Below are 13,345 nucleotides of genomic sequence, written 5' to 3' on the forward strand. Positions count from 1 at the left end.
AAAACTGTTAAAACGAATGCTGAAGGTTATAGAAATTAGCAAATGTTATGTATTGATCCAAAAGTTATCTATATAATGTGCACATTTATTTATCATATTTGTGCGTTACATCTCTGGGGATAAGGCTCTGTGACAGATGTCACTTTTATTGCTTTTTGTTTTCTACGCATGGAGAAAAAAAAAGAGAATTGTTCAGGATTTTACCATCATTTCATTATGCTTCAACACAAAAATCAATGCTTATCTGTTCATTTTGCATATAAGAATACCAAATGGACACAGATAAAATTATTTTACATATTTTTTTTTTTTTTTGGCAGGTTCTATTCTCCGGGAAATGGCTTCAAGGAAAATTATTTCAGCTGACACAGGCTTCAAAGGGACACAACTCAAGCTCTCTCTGATTCTTGAAGGAGGGCAGGTGGTTGCATTCAAACCAAGATGGTAATATTTGATAAAATTATTAAAACAACTGGAAGTAAACAAGTAGATGGGGTCACATGACCTTGTCTAAAAATGAAAATGTTTAAAATCACAGATAAGTTAAATGCCATACATTCCTTGTTTCATATGCAAGAAAGAGTTTACAGATTTTCTTTGATGTCTATCAAAATACTTCAGGTACAGGAGAGAGGAAATTTTCACAGAGACTCCGTACTCCGGTGCTGACCGACACAACGGTGAAATCGCAGCTTTCCATCTCAATAGGTATACATGTAATTAACTCAAGTTTCATCAATATGTAATTACCCTAGAGCACTTAGTGACACTTTTATATTGTGTTTTATGCATCAATCATGGGTCCTTTTTTATGAAGATTGATGACTTTTGTTGTAATCATTGAGATTTGTTTCATCCAAATGTTGGTCAGATTCTGATATTTTATTTATATACTCATGTAGATGTACTTTTTTTCCACATGAAATTAATTAAAGCAATATGAGCTACATTTTGGAGAAATTAGATAAATTAATAAAAATTTGTATGCTTACTTTAATAATATGCTGTATGGCACTGCAGTTCAAAGCAAATAGAGGTTATTTAACAAATATATTTACATTCTTTATAAACCACCTGATGTTTGAAAACCATATATCAGTGTTTCTCTGTGATATGCATCAAGTGTTCAGTACTGTCGTAAACCAACTTTTATTCATGTGCAAGAAATTTTCTAGAGGTTCGCGAGAGCCTCGTCATAGCGAATATTTCTCACTGCGAACTGGTCCTGAAAGTTTCTATTGTATTAACAACAGATCCAAAAAAGGCTTGATCATGAAAATTAATTGTCACAAACTAGTTAACGCCTGGTAAATCGCGAAATAAAGTCGTCGCGAATAAAAGTTGGTTTACAGTATGTTACTGTGAAATATATTTGCACAGCATTGAAACTTTTTTTAAAAAACAAGATGTTTAATAATATCGGGGAAATATTTATGGAAATGAAATAAATGTGTTTTTGAAAAAATATATATATATACATATATTCAAAAAAAATTTCAAAAGTTGAATTAAAAAATGTTTTGTATGCATTTTAGGATTTAACTTTCATCGAAATGATATTGGCAGTAACCAAAATGGATCAATTTGAAAACAGAAATTATTCCCAGTGGAACTGTATAGCAGCTGCTGAAAACTTTTTTTGTGAATGGTACATGTTAATTGGGTTCATATTGCAAATACAGATGTTGGAAAATTTAAACACTTCTGTGTTTGCACATGTTCATGATAAAATTTTGTGACAGTTGTTTTGTGTATTCAGAAGAGGAAAAATGCTTGATTTATATTAGGCCCTACAGTTTTTGAATTTTATTCAATTAAACATGCTGTGTTAAGTGCTAAGGATGAACAGTTTTGATTCATGATAAATGCATTTTGTTATACACTGTATCTACCATAATAAGTTAATGATAATGCATTTTAAAACCACAATACTGTAATCCTGTAGTGAAATTCAACTACATGTAATGTACACTTATTTCCTTTATGTAGGTTCTAACACCTGTTTTTATGGTAAGTGTTACTACTGTAAGGGGGAGGAGACGGGAGTGTGTGCAGACGGGGACGTACTGGAGGGGACTAAAATACTGTGGCTCCCTAAGTCCTACCCCCTGCATTTTCAAAACTTACAGACACCCGTGGGCAAGGACCTACCACTCTGGGAAACTAGCACAGTAAGTCTAATATCCACATGAAACAAACTCAGTAAACTATATCCACCTGAAACAAACACAGTAAATTATATCCACCTGAAACAAACACAGTAAGCTGTATCCACCTGAAACAAACACAGTACTAAGCTATATCCACCTGAAACAAACACAGTAAGCTATATCAACCTGAAACAAACAGTAAACAATATACACAGTAAGTCTTAACTGTATTCTCTTGATGCATGTTTATTTTTTTTTAATACTAGGGTTTAAGAAATATAGATGCATAAATTTAGAAGATCTCTAGCCAGAATCACTTTTTGGTTTGATTGCTAGACATGGAAGATTGAATTAATATTTAAATTTTATTTTTAGATGGGAAAAGGATCCAGATTATTGCAATGCTGTAAAATCCAGTCCTATTTATGGTCATGGACCAAGACTCTTTGATTTGATTGACACTGCTGTCTTTGATTTTCTGATTGGAAATGCTGACAGACATAGATATGAAACCCTTGGAAATCAGTTAGAATCAGTTTTTCTTATACTCGACAATGGAAAAAGGTAATTTTTGAAACTTTGGTGTTCAAACCAATATTTTTCTTTTTTGGTTAATAAAGGAAAGCAATTTAATTATGAGGGATTTTTTTCTTTGGCATATGGTTTTATGTTGTACCTAAATCTCTAGATCATACACTGCATTTACATCTTTTTTCAGCTTTGGAAATCCTTTCCATGATGAAATCTCAATTTTAGCACCCCTATACCAATGCTGTGTGTAAGTTAAAATCATTTATATAAAGTACATTTATGTAAAGATTTCAAACATGAAGATATAGTAAAGATTTCAAGACTGCAAAGACATATACCTATACATGTATGAAAACACCTCAGTATTAAAGCAAATACCGGTAATTGAATCACAACAGCCTTAAAAATCGGCCTATGTTTTAATATTGTCTCTGCTTTCTTAAGAATCAGGTTCGATACCTACAACAGACTTCTGACCCTCAGTGATGGAATTTTAAGCCGAGTTCTGAGGACTGTGTTGAAGCAGGATCCAATCTCCCCCATACTGACAGAGGAACATTACCAGGCTCTGGACAGAAGGCTGAAGACTGTATTAGAGAAAATTCAGACTTGTCTGGACAATACACCAGAAAACAGAGACAGAGTTTTAGTGAGAGATAGGGGGTCATGATGACAGGTTTATTTCGGTCATTTTTATATCTAGGTCACTTGAATATTCAATTACAGTTAATTCTCGATAAACCGCCGCCTTCTGTAATTTAGAAATCATGGCGGTATAACGAATTTGGCGATGAATTGAATTTCTCATCTTTTAGAAAACAAGAAGTAGAGTTATCGTTCTTAGAAATACCATTTAGCGTTTCTATTCTTATTATTACATGTACATGTATATAAAAACATATTTCTGATTGAAAATACTTCAAGTAATTTTTTTAATGTACAATTTTGCTAAAACAAAATGTGTAGTTATGAAATAAAGACAAATATTTGTATATGAATGTAAATCTGCACATTCGATATTGAAAAAAAAAACATACTGGGTCGATCGTCGTGATATATTGCCGATAATAAGTAAAATGAATTCTTGAATATGTTCATTGTTTATGGTATCCTTGTTGATGGAACGTTCACAGTTTATACCGTATAATTATTTTTTCCAGCAAACTTTGCACTGTTTAAAGCAGAGATCATCAAAATAATACCGTTATCGGCGAACTTTAACAACGACCGTGCGAAGCCATGAATAAATGATTATATTAAACAGAAAACAAAATTATTTTAACTGTTCATGTTAAAATTGTTGTTTATTTAATTCTTGTTTAATTACTTTGTATGTACCTTGTCTGCGTTTGCATGCTTTACAACAGGAATAGCGTCAACTAATTAGCCGCGCTTCACTGACCATATGCACCTGTGGCGGTATATCGAGATAATTGACACTTAAAAATGGACGTTTGTTGTGAAAACAGGGTGGCGGATGGCGGTATGCGAATTTGGCGTTATAAAGAGAATTTTATATAGCAGGAAAAACGTTCTTGGGAAATCATGGCGGTATTGCGAAAATGGCGATGAATCGAATGGCGATAATTCGAGAATTGACTGTACAATCCATTTTCCTTCCATCATCATGCTGTAGAAGATTTTTATTTTTGTTTTCATCTTTAAAAAAATCTTTCCCACACTGGGTTACCGAACAGTCAAAATTTACACATTGTGATGTGCTGTAATATGATACGAGTCAATTGCCAAAAAAAGTTAGATTCCTGTTGGCAATGGAAAATACAGTGTCAGACTTTTGAGGGTGGGCTGATATATTTTAGGGTTGTTCAGGAAACTAGAAACACACAATTGTATATCTTGGCCTAAATAGTTGAGGAATGTTGCACAGCATTTTGAGTTCACAATGAAACAAATTTAAAAGAAAATGGGGAAAATAGTTTTAAGTTATGTTTTACCATATTTACAGTTTTGGGCATTAGTAGTTCTTTTTAGTTTATTTTATACCTGTGTTCACTTTACTGTTCCCAGTAAGTCTAGTCAACCTTCATGTAATCTCTTACTGAATTTTTTTTCCTTTCAGCAAAAGCAAGTATCTGTGAAAAAAAATTCATTCTTCCTCATTTTATGTTTTATTCATTGTTATAATAACTTTCAATAATTTCTTAAGACAGTCCAGCTTCTCCTCTGATGGGTTGTTGATTTCTGTGCCTCCATAATTTGTATGGTCTTTTTAGAGCAAAATTTATTTTAACTTTCCTGAGTATCAAAGAAGATTGTTATACCTTTAAAAATTTGTTCCTATGCTGAATGAGATGTTTGACCGCTGAGTGAGATGTTGGTCCGCTTACGTCACAGAATGGGCGAAGCTTAATTTCATTTTCATTTGTTGGTGTTCAAAAGTGACAGTCCTTAGGTTACATCACGAAAGACAGTACAAAATACAGATTGTAAAAAATAAAAAATAATAATAATAAATAAAATGAAAGGTATAACAAAACATTTTTTGACTGAGTTCAAGGGCAAAATGCATTTTGTTGACCCTTACCCTTCAACCAAACTGTCTGCCTTTGGCCTAACAGCCTCAGGCAGACATTTTGGTTCTTGGGTCCAACAAAATGCATGTTGCCCTTGAACTCAGTCAATAAATATATATTATTATACCTCATTATAATTACTCTATACAAGGCGTTATCTGATTGGTTCTATTCTATATATTTCAAGGCCGTCGGCACGCTTTTCATCATAGTCCACCTCTTCGGAACACCTAGTGTATTTTCCCGCATTATAGTTCTCGTTCGTTGAATGAAAACTCCCGAGAGTAGTAGTCATCACAGTAGCCTGGTTTACGTCACAAAATTGATGATAATGTGTTGATCAAAGGGTTTTATAGTAACTTTACGTAAAAAAATGAAAGTGAATTTGAGAGCGGTGCCAAATTTGAAAGTTTATGTTTATTTCAAAGGTTCGCTTGTTTCGGTATGATAAAAAATTCATTGCATGAATGTTCGGGAAACATGAAGACTTATTCAGCCAAGAAAAATCATCATCTTGATTTTAATGAGAATCTGATTATTTTATATTTATTGTAAGGAAGAAACCATGGATGAATCATGTTTTGTTTATTAAGGGATATACATGTACATGTATTGTATGTTATTTATCATATGATTATCAATTTCTGCATGATTTGTTTGAATCTTTTATGCATGACAATGTTTAACAAGCCTGCCAGAAACTCAGATCAGTATCAAGTAAAAAAAAATCAAAGAACCAAATGTACTGTTAAGATAAAAAAAATATATATTACTCATTTACTTGATGTCCGAGTGATTTATTTTGCTAGGATGTGCATATAGTGGTTGTAAATGTATAGATAAGAAAATACTGCTTTGTATAAATGAGAAGGTTCTTTTTTCTACATTAATATTTGTGCCAAATTTGAACAGTTAAAGAATGATGTGCATTTTTATTTACAATTTGACATGTTGAAAGTGAAGTTTTGTTAGTCTCGTGCACTTGTTCAGGTGACCTATTGCTTTCTGTTTTCACCTGTGTCATGTTCAAGGAGACTTAATTTCATGGTTTACTAATTTATTATACTGTAGATTCAATGAATCAGTATGTTTATATATGTTAGTTGGGATGTTAATTCATGGTTTAGTGTGACCCATAAAATCCACAAATAATGGTCCATAACAAACACTGGTGATGCCACTGTATGCTGTCATAAGACATTTGCTGCATGATACTCCGATCACTTTTCAGATTCTTCAGCCCTTATTGGTTAGGAAGTATGTGAGATATTTATCAAAAATTAAACACAAAGATTTTCATTGTAAATAAACTTACTACAATAAAAACTTTGTTAGTTTCTCTTTTGGTCATCCAAGTCACACAGATGTCCTATCATTACTGTTTTTTCCCCGAATATTTTGAATCATGCAGTTTTGTCCTCTTCGTAAAATTTTTGAGCTATGTTCCCTTATTATTTAAGCCACTTCTGGTACACATGCAACTTTCTCCTGCTGCTCTATTCAGTAGTAGTTGTGGAAAATCAGAGTAAGAGATAACCACGTTCTTCCACATCATGCAAGTGTATTAATGTAAGCATCCTCAGGTAGTTTAGATTTAGATTTGTTCAATTCATGACTGGGGTGGGGAGTTTGGCATCGTCTCAAGCCACGGTCCGGAGTCCGCATTTATAGCTTTCTCCCACCCGTGGCTGCTTGATCACAAAAAGTGTCGTAATCTTGAATAATTACGCCTCTCTATTGTGACGTCATATTCAGTCAGTGGCAAGTTTTGTTTCCATTGCAACAACTGACATCAACAGTATACAAGAAATATTTCATGTCCAGCAATGGGATATTGAAAGGTCGCAATAAAGTTCATCATCCGACTATGCTTTACTCGCATTGGTCAATATTTTAATGAGCTACGAAGAATTCTCTCCTCGTTCAAGCACGGCCAGAATGGGAGAGGATCGTACATTTTGGCCGTGGTTTGCGACAATGGGGGTTAGGATGAGACCACAGAGTAAGTTCAAATTTAAAGGGTAAAAAAGTCAGTTACAGAAATATGCAAGCCAAGCATTCTTACATGTAGTTAGTGTAGATTCAAGTTTAGCCCCTTCTGTTCTAAGGATAGGTTGGGAACTCTTATGGATTAAAACTTTTCAATACTGAACTGATTTCTGCTTTTTTCCTAGCCACATTTCTTAGGTGAGTGATGTGGCCCATTGGCCTCTTGTTGAGAATGTCAGTTTCTCAGAATTTTTCACTAGCCACTGAATTTCAAATTTTCTGATAACTTTTATATACCTACCAAAGTAGCTGGATTTGTCCTATCATTAAAACAGGTTAGAATGAAAGAATAAGATCTGTTTAAAATATCCATGTGATTATATTTGGTAAAACACATTTTGTTCATTGATATGAAATATGTACAGTTATTTTGATTTTGCATTTTTTCTTGCACCACCTCTATCACATTAAGAGTGTATATATTTTGTAGTGTTAATTATTGCTGATCTGGCACATACAGATTATCTGGGACTATATTTTTGTTACACTGGCTAGATGAACAACAAAAGGTGCAGGTGAAATATTGCGCGGTATAACTTGAAGGATCGTATCCAGAACATTCTTGTCTATCCGAGGTCTGGTCCCACCACTTGGTTTTACACTCATCTTTTGTTGCACATCTGAAAAAATATATGATCAAAACTTATGAGAATACTCATGAAAACAATTTTAATAAGGTACCTGAAATTTCCAGGTTGAAAATAAGTGTAGTGTACACATCTTTAGCAATGGTTTTCAATCTGGTAGTGGTGGGGGGGGGGGGGGGGGTTGTTCGTGCCCCCCCCCCCCCAAAAAAAAAAGAAAATCACTTTCTTACAAACTGAAAAATACAATTTTTTTATGGAGGACTTTCTTATCTCTTTGGTACATTTGTTCTTGCAAATGCTGGAATTTGTGTATTTCATTTGTAAATTGACCTGAGATCTAAACCATTCCAAACAAGACATACTCTACATGTAATACATGTATTCTGAGATTAAAACCGAAGTTTGTTTGTGTTTCTGCATATTGGGAGTAGGGAGGAGAAGTTGTGTGCCTGCCAACCACAATTTCATTTGAACTTCTATCCTTGAAACTACTTCCCAAGTATTTGTGATGAAATATATTTAAATAAAAATTTAAATAGTTTGAAATCTTACTTTCTGTCTAATGTCCTTGACCCGTCTCTGTTGTTCACCAGAATATTCAGGCAGTACTGTTGTTCACTTGTAGCACACTGTAGAGGTGTGGAGAATTGTTCACAAATGTAGATAGGCATACCATTGCACAGATAACAAGAAGCTGAAAAGTAAACATTATGGTAAGAATTCCGTTTCTATGTTGTTTATCCTCCCTCTTGAAAATTTTTCACTCATATGGAAGTGCCACAACTTGCCATTGAAGAGCTGCAAATTTTGTCCTATACATAGCACTTGCTGCCATTAAGCAGTCAGGTTTTTTTTTTCATGCCAGCACCTACTGCGACAGGGGATCTTCGTTTATACGGTCTCATTTGAAGGATCCGTCTCTCCAAAAATATTAATTGAAAACTGAATTAAATGATAATTTGACCCTTTTGGTTAGGTTCAAGAAAACCTATGCCAAATTTAATTATAAACTTGCATTTTTCCATTTCTGACCATGATGACCTTGTGTAATGTTCTCAATATTCCGTGTCACTTTTGATTACTTCAAAAGTTGTCACTTTTGATTACTTCAAAAGTATAACAAGATTATTTAATTAAACCAGAAAACACAATGAAGTAGATCAATAACTAGAGGTACTGTGAGCAATGGGCTCACTAAATGATACCCCCCATCTCCCATATGAATATAATGGCAGTGTCCATGTTTTGCTCTGGAAAATCCAAAATATATGTCTGATCAAAAAGTAAAATAGGAGGTGCACAATGGCAATATGTAATGAAGAGTTTGTGAAAGTTTCATTAAATTTCCTTCAGTGGTATGAGAGGAGTTGTGGATAAGAGATGGGTACCCCAAAGCGTAACAGACGGACGGACAGACAGACGGACGGACGGACGGAAATACCGATTACTATATACCCTCCCTTTTTTCAAGCGGGGGGTATAATAAGTTTCCACCCCAACCGATCTTTGAACACAGGAGGCAGAAAATACAAAGAGAAAACTGAGATACCCAAAACATGAATACTGCCTTGTTAAGTTTTTTGAAACATACTTGGTGGTTTAGGAGTTGTTGTTGTTGGTGTTGTCGTCGTTGGTGTTGTCGTTGTCGTCGTCGGTGTTGTCGTTGTCGGTGTTGTCGTTGTTGTGGTCGGTGTTGTCGTTGTTGTGGTCGGTGTTGTCGTTGTTGTGGTTGGTTCTGTTGTTGTTGTTGTTGTGGTCGGTGTTGTTGTAGTCGTCGTCGGTGTTGTTGTTGTCGGTTTTGTCGTCGGTGTTGTTTTTATTGTTGTCGGGGGTTCAGTTGTTGGTATTGCTGTTTTTGGTGCTACAGTAGTCGGTGTTATTGTAGTAGGAGATTCTGTTGTCAATTCTGTTGTTGTTGTGCCTGCTGTTGTCGTCGGTGCTGTAGTTGATGCAGTCGTTGATGTTGTTGGTATGGTACTTGTTGTCACTGTTGTAGTTGCTTTGGGTGTTGTCTTTGTTGATGGAGTTGTTTTTAGAGTTGTTGGTTTTTGTGTTGTAGATTCTGTAGTCGGCTTAGCTGTTGTTGTTGTTGTCATTGGCATGGTAAAATTTATTATTGGTGTAGTGGTTGTTGCTGTTTATTAAAATTGATAATGCTCATTGAGTCGACGTCTTCATTAACATAAAAAAATATAAGGATAAATAAAAATGTATATCTATAATCTTCAACCGGTAATTTGAATTATCAATGTTTGATAGTGTACTCACGACATACGTAACTATCGGGCAGTGAGATTAATTCTTGGTCATTGTCTGAAATCAAAATAACAATATTTTTGGTTACATCAGCTAGACTTTTTCGATTTATATCAGATCATTTAACAATGAACTAAAACATGATGAAAACAAATATTTTGAAGACTAGCAGTGGTATAATTATTCCTTTGTTCATGTGTGGAATATTAAGGGGTTAGTAAAGGAGGGATTCATCCTTTCTCGGGAAGGGGGTACATGTATGTATCGAAAAAAAAATTGTAATAAAAAAAAAAAAAAAAAAAAAAGAAGTAATATGAAATCGTGTGGTTATATTGCAGACTATTACACATCAGGCACAAAACGAACCATTCAATGCAGGAAAGGTACTGTATCGTTCAAGAAACGAATTTTACCGATCACGAAATGAGCCGAATTGTTCACAAAACGACCTGTGCGGTTCATGAATCGTTGCCTAAGTACAAGTAATTATGAAATCCAAATCTCGAACCGAGGTGCAATGAGAAACTAATCCAGTCATGTTCTTTAACATGCTTAAGATATTATCTTAAATGATTCTCCCTACCTTTTTATATAAAACATCCTTTCACATATAAAATATGAAAATCTAGTCAGAGCAAGTTTTCCGCAAAGCAACGAGAGGTCTTTCGTCGGAGCTGCATGATATAGAAAAGCTTGAACTTGCTCGAAAGATCTTCATTGGGCCTAGGTCCTTACTCACAAAGTGACTCTGGGTCAATATCACAACATAGATGTGAAGCATTAAAAATTTCGCATATTTTGATATTACAAAGAAAAAACTGGGAGACCTATTGTTCACAGAACAATTAGAGGTCTTTCCACTTTCTTTGAATTTTAATTTTGTTTTATATGTAAGTTCTTACAATTAAATACTATGAAAAAGAAACCAAAAGTGGCTTAGAGGATAAAATATGAAAATTTTAAAAATTCTGAAATGACCTTGACCTTTGACCTTGACAAAATTGACAATAAGGCAATTCCAAGTTTTTTCTATGTTTAGCGTCCGCGTGCGCCTTGGTTTTTGACACCCAATATAAGAAAAAACACACAACATCAGGAGTCCTGAAATTGATTAGCTAAGTCGAAATTTTTTAATTTTGTCAATTTCTCCAAATAATTCTGTACAGTAAGTTATATTGGGTGTATTTTAAGCATTAAACCCCTTGTTTTTGCTTAAGAATAGATATTTCTTCTATTAAAGCAGTTTAGTTAGATCAAGTCATTTGAAGGGCGTCATTTTTTATGACTTTTAAGCCTGTGTTATGTTTTGGCTTGTGTGTTTTTGCGAATAGGTAGGTAGGTTTTAAAAAGATGGGTGGATGCTAAACAAAGAAAAAACTTGGAATGGCCTAACTTGGCAATGACTCCGAAAGGGGTCGAAGTTCATATACGCAGGGTCAAACGAAAAAATCATTAAAGGAGTACATTTTTATAAACTATAAATCTCTTCGATAACTTGTGAAACAAAAAACCATTCGGCGGAAAAATAATTTTAAAAAATAATAAAAAAACAGAACAATTTCAACAGGTCTTTCCACGGAAAGGTGGAAAGACCTAAGTAAACAAGCCCTATACTTTTTCTGTCAGTGACCTTAAACTTCTGGTGATAAAATAAGGGCACGGTGCATTTGTCATATACCTGGTCCAACAAAAGACGTCATACAAGTAGAGCTTTTTAAAAAAGCTTACCGTCTTTAGCAACAATCTTCAACAGTAAACTGATATACACCTATCAGGCCGTATAATTCTTGTGAATTTCTTGATTTTGTATTTCTACATTAACTTTTTACTGGCATTAGCCCTACCACGGTTGTTACTCGGTCATCTCCGTAAACTGGCCGAGAGCTTTCGGCAAACTTCGGCTGATTCCATTCCCTTCTTCAAACAAGAAAGAGGAAAAGAATAATAACAAATTGTAAAGCCTGCAAGCAATAAAAATCAAATTTTATTTATAATGAAATTAAAGAGATCTTTTTATTTATTGCTATACAAAAAATCATGTTATTAGGAATTAATTACTGCTGATTTTGTTGTTCGTTTTGTCATTTTTTTAAGATTGAAAATCTTGCAAAATTGTTAAGTCGTACGAAAATTAGATCATCAGAAAGTTATCTCCCTTGCCTTGAACAGCATTTCAACCAATGAAATAATTGAAAATTTTCTCATCATGCATTTTCTACCAATCACAAAAGAGAGGAAGTGCATAGTCCGAAGACTGTAAAAAACTTCAACTATACTATACTATACTATACTAACTATACCTTGGAAGACGGTAATAAAAAGGAATACGTTGTGGCAATGGACGAAAAATATATGATATTCAAAAAAAGGAATGACCGAAAGGAAACATTTCTTGCAACACTCTTTATGTTTGCCCGACGTCACGGCGTCAGGCTGTAAAAGGATTAATATCTGCATGATCCGAAACTATGCGATCATACCCAAAGAGCTAAATTTTGTGCAAGCTGATTTACTTTGCAATTCTTTACCTGCATTTTAAAAGAAACAATTTTCCGAAAAAAGAATGATATTACTGATGCAAAATACTGCAATGTTCACTTCATTTACTCTTTTTGCGTGGAACAGAATATTCTATGTGATTCACCGTTTCAACATGTCCGTGTATCCTTTTTTATGCATTTCTATACTGCTGGATCAGTCCAGAGACATATAAAACCATGGTTTTATATGTCTCTGATCAGTCCATTTATAACATATCGTATATATCAGTATTTGGACATGCAACACTATCAATAAATGATTTTTCTAATTTGCTTCCCGATCCCGCGGTTGGTTTATTCCATAAATGGACTAGTCCAAAAATAATAAACAACGCAGTTCAACAAGTAATGGTCTTCAGATGCACGATCTATTTTATGTCTGTTCAGATGCACACAATAAATAAGAAACCAGTGCAAAATCTTGGATTTTTCTTCCGAAAAGGTGTCTAAATATTGAATTTACTTATATCATTCTCAATATTTGATACATGTAGTGGCATTACCCCCTCCCCCTTTAAAAAAAAACATAAATGAACACTCATTACTATAGATAGAACTATCATTACTACTGTTTACTTCCAGGGATAAAATACACTCCAACAAAATGTGTATTTAATTAATCCATCGCATCTTTTAAAATGTTTACAGTGCATGAATTGATAACAGATTTTATAATAGGTGTACAATGAAGCTTTCAA

General features: G+C 34.0%; 1 protein-coding gene and 1 pseudogene across 1 annotated transcript in view; one reads left to right on the forward strand and one right to left on the reverse strand.

Annotated features, from left to right (window-relative positions):
• The first annotated feature begins 304 nt into the window (after window positions 1–304).
• On the forward strand, window positions 305–3,410 carry LOC134234675 (glycosaminoglycan xylosylkinase-like; annotated as a pseudogene).
• Window positions 3,411–7,528: 4,118 nt separating this feature from the next.
• The window catches only part of LOC134234676 (mucin-2-like), a 31,800-nt gene continuing 25,983 nt past the window's right edge, over window positions 7,529–13,345 (reverse strand). Inside the window, exons 9-12 of the mRNA XM_062716735.1 lie at window positions 10,120–10,164; window positions 9,443–9,985; window positions 8,404–8,545; window positions 7,529–7,884 (exon numbers count right to left, since the gene is read on the reverse strand). Coding sequence (XP_062572719.1) covers window positions 7,701–7,884; window positions 8,404–8,545; window positions 9,443–9,985; window positions 10,120–10,164 — 914 coding nt within the window. The 3' untranslated portion in view covers window positions 7,529–7,700. The remainder of the gene's footprint in view (window positions 7,885–8,403; window positions 8,546–9,442; window positions 9,986–10,119; window positions 10,165–13,345) is intronic.

Source organism: Saccostrea cucullata, unplaced genomic scaffold (assembly GCF_032062105.1).
Source record: "Saccostrea cucullata isolate Sc308-1 unplaced genomic scaffold, CSIRO_AGI_Scuc_v1 ctg3773, whole genome shotgun sequence".
In the NCBI taxonomy this organism is placed as follows: domain Eukaryota; kingdom Metazoa; phylum Mollusca; class Bivalvia; order Ostreida; family Ostreidae; genus Saccostrea; species Saccostrea cuccullata.